A 16847-nucleotide genomic window follows, 5' to 3' on the forward strand; every position below is an offset into this window, starting at 1 on the left:
AAACTGACGTGACATACGGCTAAGTATGGTGACCCATACTCAGAATTGGTTCTCTGCATTTAACCCATCCAAAGTGCACACACACAGCAGTGAACACACACACACCGTGAACACACACCCGGAGCAGTGGGCAGCCATTTATCTTGATGGAGTTATATGTTACATCTCAGCACAAAGCCGAAATGAGATGATGTGGTATCAGATTTCTGTGTGTTGTACACTGTGTACACTGCGTCCTTCTATGTGGCAAATAAAATTAGAATTTGAGGTCATGTTCATGAACAACGTCTGAAAGCTACATAGTGCCACCTTGTGTCAGAGCTGAGGTGCGTTTTCTTTTTGAATTGTGACCTGTATGAACAGGGATGTGTAGAAACATACTGATTGTACTCATGCACGGGTCATAGTCATACATTAATCTGGCAAATAAAAACTCTACAAAAAAAGCTACTATACATTTAAATATTTTATTTTTTTCTAGAAATCTAAATGCCACATTGGTTTTGATAATAAAACATTTATTGGTCCAGTCTCCAGTCTTTTTGTGTGTGTGTGTATATTCAGCAGCTGTCTTCCTCTAAAATGTCTGGATGTTCTTCCCAGAACAAATCTCCAATTATATCACAATTAAGAGCTGTAACTTTTCTTCTGCTCCGTGTAAAAGTGACCTCTTTTTCTCCTTCCTTGGGCAATGAGATTGTTTTAGTTGACGTTTCATCAACCTGTATGGTGTTTATGTAGAAAAATAAATAAATTAATGAACGAATAAATGCATTAAAAATGATCAAGCTTTCTATTATTGCTACTTACCTTTTCCCAAATCAGTGTGGTGCCTTTTCTGTGTAGAGCTGATTCCTTGTTGTAATTTATATTAAACTCTGAAAACAGCATTTCATTCTTATCTGCAGACAAACTTCCCTGAAACATCATAAGAAAAATATTGATAGTAATATTTGGCAAGTGATGAGTCAGAAATAAAAGAAAAATTAAAACTGCATTAGCTTGAAATGCAACAGCATGATTTCTACCACATTTTATACATAGTGAATCATTTGGAAGGAATCAATTTACTTCACATAATTCATAGGACTAAGACATGTTCATTAGTATCAATAAATTCAACTGGCTTGGCTGTAATCATACATTTAGTCTCTCCTCTGCTTGAGTTGTAGAAAGTCCACCCTTTTGCACCAGCGTCCAAAAAGCAGTGTTGTACAAGTTATTAATGTGACCTGCAAGTTAAATGGAAAAATGATGATTAATAACAAGAGTAAAAGGAATATCCATTATTTCTCTTATCCATCAAAGGCTATATATCCAAAACTTTATCTTCTGCATCTGCCTGTTGATCAGAGAATTCATTACCATAAATATATTTTTGTCAGAGAAATATGTTTGCAATAAAAAAAGCTCACTCACAGTCTGCCTGTCTCCAGCTTAAGTAATCTTTCAGATTACGGTTGGTCGGATATAAGACAACTCTGCCATCGAAGCCCGGAGGGTAGAGCAGCGGCTGCTCTCCAAAATACTCCTTCCAGTAGAACACATAGCTGGAGGAGAACTGTGATGCCACATGGGTCATCAGTTTACTATGGGAAGAGAACAGAGGAAGTGCATTGAAGGTTGGACAAATAATACATTTTCATTTCATTTACATTTCTGGCATTTAGCAGTCATCCTTATCCAGAGTGACTTACAATTTTTATTACAATTTATACAGCTGAGCAATTGAGGGTTAAGGGCCTTGCTCGGGGGCCCAGCAGTGGCAGCTTGGTGGACCTGAGAAGCCCAGTGGGCAAGAAAAACTCCACTGTGCTGCACATTTTGTTTTCTGGAACCTGAAGCATGACTGACTAGGCTAAAAAGTAGCAGTTAAAGTAACGTAATTTTATACAACTTTTCCGAGCATGATATGTCGATTAGAAACTTTTTCTACTATCAGTGGATTATGTGATGCTAGTGAAGAATTGAAATACATCACTAAACTATGACTGCAGTAAATACATATTATTGTATTAAACACCGCAACACATGAACATTGTTTTTTTTTTCAGGCCACTCTACATTTTTGCTAGTTCAGTTCAAAACTGTTATATGTTTTGACATGATTCATTGTGGCTTCCCCTAACAGGAAAACCAAATGAAGAAGAGTTCAGAAAAGTTTCGTGTCATTTTAGGAATTTATTTTACCTTCCTCTTCTTTTGAACCAGTTGGATGATCTCTTAAATACAAAGCTGAACTCATCACTCTGTCCATAAGCTATAGCAATGTCCTCCAGATCCTCCATGACAGAGCGAGCACTGCCGGCCATCAGGCCTAAAGCTCTATCGTCATTGGGTTTCATAAAGTTGTGCTGCTCAGCAAACCTGAAAGCAAAGAGTCATTCATAATCAGCAAAAATATCCTCATGACAGAGATGATTAATTATACAGTATCCATGTCATATATTATAAAAAAAAATACAGAGAATTCAGACAGCATTCATGCTGAATAGTTGCAGCTGGGTTCATACAGTAAGTGACCCCAAAATGGCATGAATTTGTGACAACCCCAGTCCTTGAATAGCCAAAAGATGTATGGGGTCACAATACCTAGTTTGGCATCGCCTGTGCTGGAGGATGATGAACACAAATTAAGCTCTAAAGAGGATGCACTATAGCAGACAAGTACACATACAAGATGTTTTAGACTTCCAACAGAGTTTTAGACTGAGGGTATCTTTAGTCTGTGACTTAGAATTCAGTGACACTTTAAAACACTTTCGTACCTTGCTTTAGATAACGGCATCTTCCAAACACTATAAATGTAAATGGAACAATACAGGAGTGTCTAATAAAGTGATCAGTAAGTGTACAGATTAATTCATTTTTTACCAGTGAGACATGAAATACTTTGTCAGCATCACTGCCATAAAGCTCCTGTAAAACTGCTCACAGCATCAGGCAGGCTACAATCGCTAACTGTGGAGAATCGCCTACATGGAGAAATATTAAGTAAATTCACTCAGAACCTCGGTTCATAACAGCGGTATCTACAGAAGATCTCAGTAGAAAATGTCAGCTCAAATATAAAGAATCGACTCCCAAAAAGCATGTTACAATATTAGGTATTTTGAGACATAAAAGGTTATTTTTGTCTAACTATGACTAAATGTCATAGTGGGTGAGTACGTGAATGAGTGAGTGAGCGCATTTCATACATCTCTATAAACGCCTCATACACGAGAGGCGTCACTCAATGAGTCGACTCAATGAGTCGAGCCGACTCGACCGCGAACGACACATCACGAGCGAGCAGTGAGGTGTTCACTTCTTAATTAACCACTGTCGCATGTTGTAGCAAAATAGTACAATTTACTCGAAACGAAATGTCACTTACTTGTGAAAATTGCGGCCATCCAACCGAATGACGATGTAGCAGTTCCGTAAACATGTGTCATCTGTCTCAAAGCTGCGAACGTACTCAAACTTACTCTTCGCCATAACACAGCTTGTGCAAAACAGAGCCGAAGGGTCACTGCTTCTTTTCGCTAAATTTCCAAACAACGCAAAGATCTGACTCAGCATGGGACGTTAAGAGGGAATAGAAAAGTGAAGAATCCTTCAAAGCTCGTGGTAACCTTCAGTACCGTAGTTCATCTAGATAACTAGACATTTAACACACTTTAGTTAAATGATGACATCGTTATTGTTAAAGCTCAGTTTCAGACTGGACCCTAAACTGAGATTTGGGACCCTCAAATAATCACGTAATAATACGGCATTCACTAAGGAAATAAGTGCCTGCTTAATATACACCGTGGTGTAATTTGTATTGGTCCGTCAGCCTGTGCGTTCGTACTAAAACGAGGATCTTAAAATATTCGTTCCGGCATGTGCCTCCTGCAATGCGTATATATTTTTGATTGCGTATAGCCTTAAATGATTTTAAACTTGCATTGATTAATAATTAAAAATACCTCATTTATTGTATCACAAAAGACGAGTAGCCTTTGTATTCTCTTTTGCCATAAGAAAGACTTTGCTTAATAGAAAAAAATATAAAGGAAATGTTCATATTAAATGTAAATAGGATCAGTGCAGGTGTTCAAACTAAAATCACACAAGGCAACATGCTGGATTTACACAAACAAGTTCACAACACACGTTTCTAGACATTAATTCAGTCGATCTTTAATAAGAAAGTCAAAATGTTATATGTGTCACTTTATACACAATCTATACTTCTCTATATAAATAACATCTAAACATAAAAGTATATATTTTTACGATAATACATTTGAAGGGTTTTTGTAGCTACATGAATGCAAACTAACAAGCATGGATTGTAAAAGTTATATGAGAGATGAGGTACACATTCTCTTCAGCATCTTCCATCTTTCATGATCAAGATGTCTGTGTTGGTTTGCCTAAAATCATACAGTCAGTCAGTATTGTGGCACTGCAACATCATTACATAATTTACAGACAGGTGACTTTGATCAATAAAGACAAAAAAATAAAAAGAACCAGTTTATTTTGTTTAGACACTACTTTCATTTTATAATAAATCTAGTAGATTCCAGTGTTATGTGTGACTATACTCACAGGCGATGTACACATAGAGCACACTCATTGACATAGGTGATGCCATCACTTCCACAGACTGGATCGTAGTTAAGAGGGCATGCCTGAGTCAAACTCATTCCCCCACATGTGGGCTATGAAATTGAAACACGAGCCTTTAGAGATAACAGTGAGTCATAAATAAGTAATTATGCGTTGATAATGGGCAGACATGTATTACCATTCGGTACCTTGTTGACTTGTCTTCTGCATCTGGAAAATAATAATGGAATTACACAAAGCCAGATTACAAAATATGATTTTGAGAAGTTGAATAGGTTTAGAACATGAATCAATTATCACTATTTGAGTATAATACAGAATTGCTGAGAGACATATTATTTAAAAAGGATTATTTAAATGTTATATTTTTATTGGACATATTTTTATTAACATACATTCCCACCTTAAGTTATTAAACCTTTGGTTATTATTAAGCTTAAAATTTAAGTTAATTATAAAGTCATCATCAACAATTTATCATTATACGCAGACTTACCCACAGAAAAGATGAGAATCAGGCACATCAGTAACAACACAGTTTTTGTCATGTTGACAAAATATTGATGTGAAATTTTGAGGTCTTGAGTTTCTGACTGATTACGCTTGCTGTGTTGGATTATATCCCAGATACTTCAGGAGTTTGCCTTTATATAAATAAAACTGGATGTTGTGTTGCCAAAGTTGTGATGCTGACCACCTGTTGTAGGTTATTTATCTCTGATGGGACAAAGGTGCTGATATTTCAACACCCGGGGAACCCAACCTACCTCTCTATTGTCCATCTCTTTATTATGGGATGAACATTCTGTCTGGCCAGAAAATTTGCTGACCACAATCCAAAATGCAGCGGTGTAAATAACATCCCCAAAAATAGTTTAGGCAAGTGATTTCTGCAAACCTACATACAGTGTATCAGTTCTAGTATTCATGATCAGATGCTTTAAAAGCCTTTTTATGCATGCTTATTCAGGATCACATGCTTTCTCACACACATTTTTTTCTGAACAGGATTCCAACCATGTTCTTGGACATGTTAGTGTTTTCCCTCCTATATTAATTAGCTGATTAGTTGAAGTGTGTATGTAAGAGCAGAGAAGCACTAAATGTGCAGAGAAACATTTCCAGGACCAAAGTTATAATCTTGTGTAATAATGTAATGTAGAATACTTGTGTTTGTGTTATTGCAGTATATATGACTTCTCGGCTTCCGTATTTTTCCTACTCTGACTGTGTTAATTGTCAAATCTCACTAAATAGAGTGCTAAAACATTATTAGTCTTAATGATTTATTAACCAGAGATATTTAAATGCTTCGTTGTTGTTTAATGGTTGATTACGAAGTTATCCAGGTTCCAGTTTCATTATAAACAGTATTAAGGCTGCTATTTTTAGCACACTATTTAGTGCCCTAGCAAGAGGATTGGGACGAAGCCGAGGTCAAAGGCACGAGCGCTTTCAGTAGGCAGGTTTTCGGTGCTTCTCTTGTGTGTAGACATGTTTAAACTACGAAATGCGCTTCGAGGGGCGACCTTTAAAGCCGACAACTTCATCTTTTGCAAAACTGGAAGCGAGGTTTGTTGATAATACCGTGTTTCATTGCTCGACATCAGGATTGTGTGCGCGCGCGCGACTGCACGTGGGTTTATAAACAACACAGGTTTAAAGCCACGTAGAGCAGCTTTTTATTACCTTTTATCACGACAACCCAAAAACAACTAGGCGTGGCAGGGTGGAGAAGAAAAAACAACAGCATCGTTCCTAAGTTGGCTTTAATGTCCGTTTGTACGAGCAACAAACATGACTGGTGTTTTAAACCAACTCTGATAGTGTGGAGAATCTGTGCAGAATTTCTGACAGCATTTCCTCTTTAGGTGTAAGGACATTATGGCGTTTTGTTCCTCTTTGTAAACGTTCAAGAGAATGTATTTTGAAATGACAGAAAGCCTGAACTTTGTTCTTCCAATGAAGGCACTGTGGGAGGCCCAGAGATGTGTAGGTTTATAATTAACATGACAGGAAGTTTTAGGTGGTGTTTTACTGAACTTAGACTTGACTCAGTACCTGACTACAATAAGCACTTTATTTATTTGTTTGTTTGTTTGTACATTCATTCATCACCAGTAACCCCTTTTAGTCCGCTTAGTGTCGTGTTGGAACTGGGAACTTGAAGTAATTTATACTGAAGTGCGTGTCCCTTAGTGACACTTGTTTTTGGATTGTGTAGGAAACCCTTCCACAATCCCACTAAGGAATGTGTCCTAGTTTGCACGGGATAACTTGAAAACACAAGATCAACTATCAAAGTTGGTCTTACCTTGACAGGGGGTTGTCCTTCGAAGTCCCTTGGTCTTCTAACAAAGGATCCTCTTCAAGTTCTTCTACCTAATCTAATGTTTGAATCTTTTTAGATGAAGGAGTCAGACTTAAACCTTCTTGTCTTTTCAGGGTCCTCACAATGGGAGGCCTTGTTTTTATTAAAATCAGTGTAATACAGATAAATGTGTGTAATATATGTAAAGTAAAATAAAATTACAAATAATGCAAAGGAAGTAACAAACCAAGAAACATTCTCCAAGTGTAGTTTTCTGCCTGCGTTTGTTTTCTGATGCACACTAAATAAGCAATGACTGAGTGTAACACGCACTGAGCTTGCTTACTATAGAATGCACACACAATCATTTTCCAGACGAGCTTATATACACTTTTCTCACTGTGACTACTAGGCATAGTATCTTCAGTCGCATCGACCTTTTCTTTCCACATCGGCTCTCGCTGATAACCTCATTGTGTGTATCAATTCTCCATTCCTTCACTTCCTATCAGTTGCTAAGTAGCCATATATGGGTATATATGTACAGTTAAGTTCCTGCATCTGCTAAGCTGTGGTTACATATTGTTTGTACCTGCGGTTTCAGTGTAGGTCACTAACAGGTCACTGTGTTCTTGCTCTAGAGCATCGCATCAAAAGCAAACATCACTATATGTGTGGGTGCAGCTTAATACAGTATACTATTGTCAAAGTGGGCCTGTGGTAGCCTAGTGGTTAAGGTGTTGGGCTACCAATTGGAAGGTTGTAAGTTCAATCCCAGGTATACCAAGCTGCCACTGTTGGGCCTCTGAGCAAGGCCCTTAACCCTCAATTGCTCAGCTGTATAAAAAAATGAGAGAATGTAAGTCGCTCTGGATAAGGGTGTCTGCCAAATGAAGTAAATGTAAAAGAATACATGATTAAAAGGTAAAGACAAACGTTCACAGTTCTCTTGAACTCCTGAAAAAGAAAACTTAATTATATGAATTATATTCTTCAGTCTTTTGAAGTCTTCTTCCAACTGTCTATGTACAGTGTCTGATCCTCAGTCTCATCATCTTGTTTAGAAGTTTAAATCCTTCACTAGTTTCACTAAACATTTTTTCTAGTTTAAGGATCTTTTCATCCATTTGCAATTGTTTTTTCTCCCTTAGTCTTTCTTTTACGTTTCTCTCTTTTAGGTTGGTTTAGTTCACTTTGCTTCCTTATTGGAATTTCATTCTTTTATTTAGTTTTCTGATTATGAAATACCGTGGCAAAGATCTCGTGAATGATTCGGGTGTGAGTAACTTACAACTTCATTCCATTTCACCTTTCTCTCTACAAACTCTATCCCAGGAATGATGGGAGTTATGCAGGAACACGTTCACAATTTCAGACAGATTAGAGTCACTAATCCAACTACCAGCATGCTTATGGAAGGTCTGAGGAAACCAGAGAACGTAGAGGACACCGAAAAACATACATGTGGAAAAGAGTGAAACCCCAGATAGACAGTAATCTAAGCTCAGGTTTGAACAAGTGATCCTGGAGCTGTGAGGCAACAACTCCACTCCCTTTGCCACAATGTCACCACTGATGGTGATTGTCTCAGTAATATCATGTGATTCTTTCCCTCAGCACTCCAGAGCCTCCATCTCAACTGGACCACAGCAACAACATGAAACTTTCTACGAATTTCGCACCTATTTCATCAAACCACACCTGAATGCAGCCTTTCACAAGCTGACCAGCGAGAAGATCCATTTGCGCACTGCACATTCTGAGCTTGTGGGCTATTGGAGTGTGGAGTATGGAGGCCTTAATCAGGTCTTCCACATCTGGAAGTATGGTGAGAGCAATTTCAACATGATAAGTGTGAGTTTTGCTATACTCACTACCAAACTTTTTTTTAATGATCTCACATTTATTTTAGAAAGCTATGCTCAGCGGGCAGCGGTCCGGGCAGCGCTAGCACAGGATCCCAACTGGATGGAGCAGTACATCTCTAAAGCTATGCCAATGCTTAGCTCCCAGGATAATGAAGTTACATATTTGGTGCCTTGGAGCAAGATCCAGAAGCCACCTAAAGAAGGAGGCAAGAATATAATTTTACAATTTTAAGGGTTTTTTTTTTGTTCATTTAACTGTTGGCAATTTATCATATGTTTAATCTTTTGATTATGTTTGTAAGGTGAAATACCAAACTCTGTCTTTATGTAGAATGTAGATGTATAAAATAGCTGACCAGTTTTAACCATGGTTAAGATGAAGCTTTTTGTTTTGAAACTCAATTTAAAAAATAATTTAAAAAATCTCTTATTTGAGAGGACATGGTTTCTGAATGGAAAGGCAAATCAATGTTAGAAATTTATCAGTCAGATGTATGGTGGAAATACTCCTACTCTAAACACTCTGCATACTGACTGACTTATAGTTTGAGTTTTATTTCAGTTGTCAGTAAATAAAGAGCTGTATGGTTTTCCTCAGGTGTGTATGAGCTGGCATCATTCCAGATGAAACCAGGAGGTCCAGCTGTGTGGGGTGAGAGTTTTCAGGGGGCAGTGGGCACCCATGCATCTCCAGGATATGCTCACCCTGTGGGTGTTTTCCACTCCGAGTTTGGACTGCTCAATAGACGTGAGTGTGATGTAGCAGTGATTAAATCTGTAGGCAAGGTTTAGCTCATGAGGGCTCAATAAGCATGATATTTTAGCTTAAAGTCTTATATTTACTTACATTTTTTTATGTCAACTTTTGTCCTCATGGCAATTTGAAAATATGTGTTTCTGTAAAAGGAGCAGTTTGTCATATTTAGAAACCTCTGCTGCATACAAGGCAAACTACAAATACAGTGAAAGCATTAACAAGGTGTTCATGTTTTTTAATTGACTTCATCCTGCTGTTGAAAGATGTGTAACTTGGTTGCCTTTAATGGAAAGTGGGCAGAGATGTTCTGCATTGTCGCAGTTGTTGGCAGAGCTAATTTCCAGACTGGAAAAATTGAAAAACTAGCAGGATACATGCTATGGTAATACGGACAATCAAATTTTTTCAGGATATTATCAGAATGATACAAATCTAATCCAATCTAAAAACCCTTTAAACATTACAAGCTGCTTTTTTAAAACTGAAAATCGATTTTCTTTATTTAAAGCATATAAATGTTTGTTTCTGTAACCTATTGTTTTTATTTATACTACAGTGCACGTGATGTGGTGGTACGAGAGCGCAGATCAGCGGGCAGCAGTAAGACACAAAGCCCACAGCGATGCTAGGGTTGTGTCCGCAGGTAACATTTATGTCCACAAAATGTCCTTTCCTACTGCCTGACAACATGTAACAGCAACTCAGATTAACTCCTTACACGGTGAAATTCTGTCACTATTTATTATATCACAACGTGATATAAAGCTTTCACACGCGATTTTTGATTTGTACTGTACTTACAGAGAACCTGTTCACTTTCTATAATGTGTTGAGCAAATCTATATTTTTTGTGTGTTTTCTCCACAGTGCGACGGAGTGTGACCTACTTGGAGTCACAAAAAAACAAGCTGTTGTTTCCCTGCTCCTACTCACCTCTTAAATGAACACTTAGAACTTTCCTAATACTACTGGTGATCAACTTTTATCATCCAATGATTAAATGAGTGCTGAGTGTAGCGCTGCACAACTCTCAGCTTAACTGGCAGGGATGTACTGGACGTCCTCAGTTTTGGTTACATTTCTGTCATTAGAAACACTATGAGCATGTATGAGATCGGCATCTACTTTATTGGTTTCTGAGAATGCATTCAGCATTTTTAGCTGTAGTCATGGTCTATATGTCCTGAGACTTATAACATTTCTGTTACATAGTTCTGAAAACCGTATGATTCCTGAACTGAGCTATGTTTTTCGCTTGCATGTATCTCAAGCATAATTTTGGTTCACCTCAAAAGTGCAACTAGAAAAATTTGTATTTAAAGATTCGAATCTAACCGCTAGCTGGTATCAGATTGCAAAATGTAAATGGATAAAACTACAATGAAAATCAAGGTTTATAGACATTTTTTTCAGACTGTTTATCTTTACCACTGTTTCATAAACCCACATCTTACACAACACAATCACACAGTGGCATTTGCTGACATCTGTTTTTCTCAGAACAACGCACTCGCTGGTAGAATGTTACCAAAAAAATTATAGGCTTTCAGCATTAGTAGTCTTGTCATGCTGAGCAACACCAGACATGTCTATAAAGTTCCTAGTCATTTCTAATATTTAACGATGTTCAAATGCACTTATTTGAATCAGTGTGTGTGTGTATATACAATCTCAAAATAAAAATCTAATTCTTGCTATATACTGGATTTTTAATTTTTTTTTTTGCATGATTACATTTTACGTCTCCTAAACATATCTCTATGCTTTAATTAAAATGTACATAAAATTTAATTTGGATAAAGTAGTACATTGATTAGGGCAGATTTACAACAATTATTTTAATAATAGCCTACATTAACATCTTATTAATTATTTATCTTTGCCTTCTTCATTTCATGCACATGCGCCATAGAGACATGCCTAATTAAAGTTTTAGGAACATTTCATCCAGTAATGAAAATACAGTGTTTTATGGTGTAGATTTGCCATTTTATTGTGTATTGTACAGTAACAGATGTTCCACAGCCATTTTTCATAAAAATCTGAAATGTAAACAGGTATTAAATAAAGACTGTTGCCATGATGAAATGATTTTCAGTTCAACTAGAAAAACACGGAGGTAAAACAAAACAAAAAAAAAAAACGTTTTTTTTTCTGTGGAAAATCCAGTGCAATAAATTTTAAAATGAACACATACAGTAAAGTGCTAGGAGTGAAAGGATGGACACTGTAGTCATAGACCATAGACCATTGAGAAGCTCTCTTCCACAATACTGATGGATCACTGGGTAGTGTATGTTTATACTCGATCCATAACACTGACTTCTATTGAGTATACCAGAAAGGTAATATGCCCGATGATTAGTGTGGTTTTAAAGGCCATGCACCTGTTCAAAACCTCTTTCGAATCATCTACTGAAATATCCTTCGGACTGCTGAGCACTTGTTTTTTCTGAGGTAAACATTATATTCTGTGACTGTGAAACTGCATCTCCTAAACATATCTCTATGCTTTAATTAAAACGTACAAAAGCAGCACTTTTATTTGTCACAACAATAAACACTTTGCGTCTCTCAGATCACAAAATTGAAAGACACTGTGAAGTACTGTTTGCAAGAATATTAAACGAAATAATGCCACATTGGACTTTAAAAATGGCAAAATTATAGTTTGTTCATAAATAAAGGCACATATTAATACAAAATCAAATTACCAGCAGTTTAGCTGTTGACAGAACAAATGATTCTTCATAATGTCATTTCTAGTTCAAATAAGAAATACACCCTGAATTTATTTTTACTATCATTTGCAATCCAATATTACACATTGTGCTTAAAAAGATTTGTCAACTCACAGATATCTAAAAAAATCATCGACATAAAGACAGACTTATTGGTCCTGGTCGTATAAGAACTGATCGAAATATTCAAGCTTCACCCTTATACATTTAGCATAGTGATTCAGACCTCACTGAACTACAGTACGTTTAGACTGAACTTGTTCACTTTTTTGCATTGACTTGCATCAAGTTTCTCAGCTATCGCATCTGTGAAAGCGTACGCCAGCGGCCTTAATCGGCTCGCTGAGCAAATTGTTTAGCCGACTGCTGCACAAAGACAAGAATGGCAATGTGAAATACATGAATTTCACTGCCTCCAGGTAACTCTAAGTGTAAGAGTCTTTGGCTCACACAAAACTCTCCTTGTGGTTCTCCTCGTCCTTTAAAGTTGCTGGCAAGCTGATCAGTGGAATGTTTACTACTGTTTCTTTACGCCGTATAGAGTGGTCACAGTGATCGTCACTTTGGTCCTTGGCAAAGTTAACAAACACCTACAAAAGAAGAATTCACATTTCAGTACAGGTATTTGGAAAAGAGAGTAACAAAGAAATGATTCTTACTGAAGATTAGAGAATTAAAACAACTTGACTATATAGATATGTCAGTGATCTTCTGAAGCTACTGAAATTGCCTACATTCTACATGAATGTGTAGTGCATTGTAAATATGTCTAGTAGTACACTGTGTGTACTGACTATGTATGAGCACATTGCATCTTTTCCACATTTGCACATTTCACCTGGTACTAAGCATTTTGCACATTTTTCACCTGTATGTAAATTGTTCTAATTTCTGTTTCTTAATTACTGTATGTAAATGGTTCTGCAATTTCTGGATCTCGCTCCCTAGAAGTTCACTCAACAAGGCACATGTGCTGTGGTGATGTGACAATAAAGGTGACTTGACTTGACTTGACTGGGATTAGCATTGCTTGTATTAAAGGTGCAGTTTGTAAAATCTTTCTAATTGCAATTTGTCATTTATATTGTACATTTAAGATTTTAGAGCTCCAGTATAATTTTATTTCTTATCATTTCAAAAACTCTGTGAACTGTGATCTCAAAAAAGCAAATAAAAAAAACAAAACTGTGATCTGCAATACTGCTCATCAACGAGTCTCACAAGAGTCTTTATTTTAGGTACTTCTGGCCCAGAATTTATAATCGCAAAGTCAGTTTACCACAGGACGTGACATGACTTGAGACTGGGAATGCTCTCACTCACTCACTCACTCACTCACTCACTCACTCACTCACTCACTCACTCACTCACTCACTCATTTTCTACCGCTTATCTACTGGGAATGCTAATCAGTGTAAATACAATCCTTTAAGATGTTTTTTTGATTCAAGATAAGATCCAGAACATTCCATATGCCGCTTCTGATACCTTTGTTTGAAATCTTTTTTTGAAAGGCTAAATCTTACCTGGTCCAGTGTGGTCTGGGAAACAGAGTAATCCTCTATCTGGAGAAAATCTTTGTTCTTAGCAAGAATGCTGAAGATGTGAACAAGGGAAGACAGGGATGAGGGCAGCTGGTACTGCAGCATGTTTCTGTGTTTCTCCTTCAGTATACTGCCAGGCAGCTCGATCTCAATAAACTTCATCACGGGTTGTAGGTCTGGTTTGGGTCCTGTCACTTTTAAGACGATTGTGTATCCGTCACCAAACCTATACAAGAACACACACACACACATCTGTGTTAAAGGATCTGACAATGAAATAAATGCAGTCTGGAGAAAACCATCAGTTTCTACTCATCCCTCTGATGTCTATTGTTTAAAAACTTAAAGGATATCATGCAATCATATTCACAAACTCACAGGACTGGCTATGATGAAAATTCACTGATATTGATCTCACCTGTTTTTTAGATGTTGGACGCTTCCTAGGCAGCGGAATCTGCCATTTACCATGATGGCCATCCTGGTGCACAGAGCCTCACACTCCTCCATGCTGTATAAAAATGGAGGAAAGATGAACGCATGACATGTGGAGGTTCTGTCCCTTTTTGTTGTTAGGCTGGAGTAAGGGTTATGTCTTGATAATAGCTGGATAGCAACAAATGAACTGAATGCACTTGAGTAGGAACCGTAAAAAACCCCACATCCAACCAAATTCACATTATTTCTTACTAGAAGTACTGTTAACATAATTCATCTGAGAGCTTTAAACCAGAGTAGCAACAGAACAGAGTACCGACATCCTTTACAGAAACATGCCAGTCGAATTATATCTGTGTGAGATAAGACAAGAATTTCAACAATTTCCTGTACTGAAAAATAAACACAAAAAAATGACTGTTTAATCAAACTCAGGTATAAAGGATGTCTAAGAGCACTCGTTGGGGCAGTCAGTAATGACTTATTTAGACAAAGCTGTCTGTAGATTAAGCTACATCTGCATAATTCATTCTGTCAGAAATGGGACTACTTTTTCATATATGCTCTTAGTTGTAGCCTGATGGCAAAAGGATCCCACATAAACACTAAAAAGTACACTGCTTTGCTCCAGTGCTGAAATGTCTAAAACAGCAGAAATTAGCTTTGTTAACATTCAGTGCATTCTCTTATAATATTCTCTTATCTGCTCGATAAGACTTTTATTCTTGAAGTGAAACGATTACAATTTTGAACTGTACTTTTAATGATGAACCACTGCCCTTAGACTTCCATTATAAAAGACTTTTGAAGAAGCAGGTCTTTTGTTACTTTTTCAGTACAGGCAAACATTCTGTTTACATCCTTGTTCACACTTATCCTGTAGATGTGGAGGATAGATATTAGGTTAAAGAATGATGGAGTACTCTTTTAAACATATCAACTATTTGTACAGTTCTATTTTTCAGTTCTCATACAGATTAGAGCTTGAACAGATGTATTACCTGTGTGAAGTCAGCACTACTGAGCGCCCAACCTTGATGATGCTGTGGATGCAGTTCCACAGAGCTCTGCGGGCCTTGGGGTCCATGCCAGTGGTGGGTTCATCCTAGGAGAAACAGCACACACACTGTTAGTACACAGATTTATGACAAAGCACCTACTCAGGAGCAGCACACTAAAAATGATCCAAAGCCTTTACTAATAAAATAATGTTTTTGTAGAAATAAAGTGTAAATACTAGAAAAACATAACTAGGGTTAATATTAGAAAAAAAAATAACTAGTGTTAATATTAGAAAGCAGTTTGTTCATCCTAATCCTCTTCCCTTAATGAGTGGTCTTTAGAATCACAGTTGATAATGCAACAAAACAGCTTTGGATTGTGTTGTTTTTGTTATCAAGAGCTTCGCAGACTGAGCACATGATCAGCCAGAGTGACAAAGCAGTATGACAGTATGAGCTGATTGTGCATGCCAGGGGGAATGTGGACATACCAGAAAGACCACTGGTGGGCCTCCGATGAGGGCTATGGCTGTAGAGAGTTTGCGCATGTTGCCCCCACTGTAGCTTCCAGCTGCTTTTTCAGCATATTTTATGAGGCCCAGCTTACGGATGCCCCACTCAGCCACCTAGACATACAATACACACAAAGTTTATATTTCATTTCTTTGTTTTCTAATGTTTATTATTACTATGTGATTGCCAACAACTAGGGGACGGTCTTGAAAATCTGAGGGCTCTTCAGAGGAAAGATATAAGAAGAAAAATTGTTATTCAGGGTAAATGTTTTTATTGTACTGACATTCACTTTCACTAGGGGGCAGGGTTGCATCTGCCAAACCAACATGTACAAAACTCTAAACTAAGGGCACACAGTCATGTGATGGCTAAAAGAATCAAAGAACAGAATGGAAAAGAAACTTTTACAATGTACTTGAGGGGCAGTGTTTCACCCATCTGTCTTATTTGGCTTTTATGTTTTTCTCACTGCTTTCCTCCAACAATACATTTTAACTCATCTGTTTTTTGGTTGTTTTCAAACATGCACAAACGCTATGACTCCTTCTCTGGAATTGACTTCAACCTTTGTAACATGCTAACTAGCAAAATACAGTAATGAAGTTTAATTAACTGTCATATGCAGAGACCCAAGCTGGTATATTAATAGAGAAGCAAATAAATTGTAAAAATAAAGAAATTAAAAAAACAAAACTTTTTATTGTAAATGGGTATAACTTCAAACAACTTTTGCCTGTATAGATCTTTTTTTTTTTTCCACATTATGGACTCACCTCACACACTTCCCCTTCGGGAACACCACGCAGGATGGCATAGAACTCAAGATGTTCTCTGCCTGTCAGCAGGTCATTGATGGCATCAAACTGTGGACAATAGCCCATGTTTTGATGCACCTCATCTATTTCCCTGAGTATACTAAGAATGAGAAAAAAGATTGGGAAAATTTAGTTACATTTTTATTAGAATTTTTATAAACTTACCTCCATCCATTCATCCTTCATTCCATCCATCCATCTATCAGGCCAACCATTTTTTAGTGCTTATCCAATATGGGGTACCAATA

The 16847-nt window shown here is 37.2% G+C and overlaps 4 protein-coding genes across 6 annotated transcripts in view; 1 reads left to right on the plus strand and 3 right to left on the minus strand.

Annotated features, from left to right (window-relative positions):
• Window positions 1–453: 453 nt before the first annotated feature.
• Window positions 454–3838, minus strand: thg1l (tRNA-histidine guanylyltransferase 1-like). Its single transcript, XM_027172935.2, has 6 exons — window positions 3380–3838; window positions 2191–2367; window positions 1420–1589; window positions 1144–1232; window positions 811–918; window positions 454–722 (listed from the first exon to the last, which is right to left on the minus strand). The coding sequence occupies exons 1-6, from the start codon at window positions 3565–3567 to the stop codon at window positions 561–563; spliced, it is 894 nt and encodes a 297-aa protein (XP_027028736.2). The 5' UTR covers window positions 3568–3838; the 3' UTR covers window positions 454–560.
• Window positions 3839–3964: 126 nt separating this feature from the next.
• On the minus strand, window positions 3965–6466 carry LOC113659880 (probable pancreatic secretory proteinase inhibitor). Of its 2 annotated transcripts, none has more exons than XM_027172938.2 (4): window positions 6298–6466; window positions 4787–4818; window positions 4588–4700; window positions 3965–4409 (listed from the first exon to the last, which is right to left on the minus strand). In XM_027172938.2, the coding sequence occupies exons 1-4, from the start codon at window positions 6359–6361 to the stop codon at window positions 4364–4366; spliced, it is 255 nt and encodes an 84-aa protein (XP_027028739.1). In that variant the 5' UTR covers window positions 6362–6466; the 3' UTR covers window positions 3965–4363. The 2 variants fall into 2 exon arrangements, with proteins under 2 accessions (XP_027028739.1, XP_027028740.1); XM_027172939.2 differs by lacking the exon at window positions 6298–6466 and adding an exon at window positions 5105–5701 and having other exon boundaries at window positions 4033–4409.
• Window positions 5827–11243, plus strand: nipsnap3a (nipsnap homolog 3A (C. elegans)). The gene is made up of 6 exons (XM_027172937.2): window positions 5827–6180; window positions 8537–8747; window positions 8832–8993; window positions 9386–9535; window positions 10101–10187; window positions 10412–11243. Exons 1-6 carry the CDS (start codon window positions 6103–6105, stop codon window positions 10486–10488), a joined length of 765 nt encoding a protein of 254 aa, XP_027028738.2. The 5' UTR covers window positions 5827–6102; the 3' UTR covers window positions 10489–11243.
• Window positions 11244–11511: 268 nt separating this feature from the next.
• abca1b (ATP-binding cassette, sub-family A (ABC1), member 1B) overlaps window positions 11512–16847 on the minus strand; it is a 32859-nt gene continuing 27523 nt past the window's right edge. For both annotated transcript variants that reach the window (XM_027172933.2, XM_027172934.2), the window contains exons 42-47: window positions 16558–16699; window positions 15760–15894; window positions 15269–15372; window positions 14248–14340; window positions 13812–14055; window positions 11512–12875 (exon numbers count right to left, since the gene is read on the minus strand). In XM_027172933.2, the coding sequence (XP_027028734.1) occupies window positions 12732–12875; window positions 13812–14055; window positions 14248–14340; window positions 15269–15372; window positions 15760–15894; window positions 16558–16699 (862 nt within the window). In that variant the 3' untranslated portion in view covers window positions 11512–12731. The remainder of the gene's footprint in view (window positions 12876–13811; window positions 14056–14247; window positions 14341–15268; window positions 15373–15759; window positions 15895–16557; window positions 16700–16847) is intronic.

Source organism: Tachysurus fulvidraco, chromosome 10 (genome assembly GCF_022655615.1).
Source record: "Tachysurus fulvidraco isolate hzauxx_2018 chromosome 10, HZAU_PFXX_2.0, whole genome shotgun sequence".
NCBI classification, from domain to species: domain Eukaryota; kingdom Metazoa; phylum Chordata; class Actinopteri; order Siluriformes; family Bagridae; genus Tachysurus; species Tachysurus fulvidraco.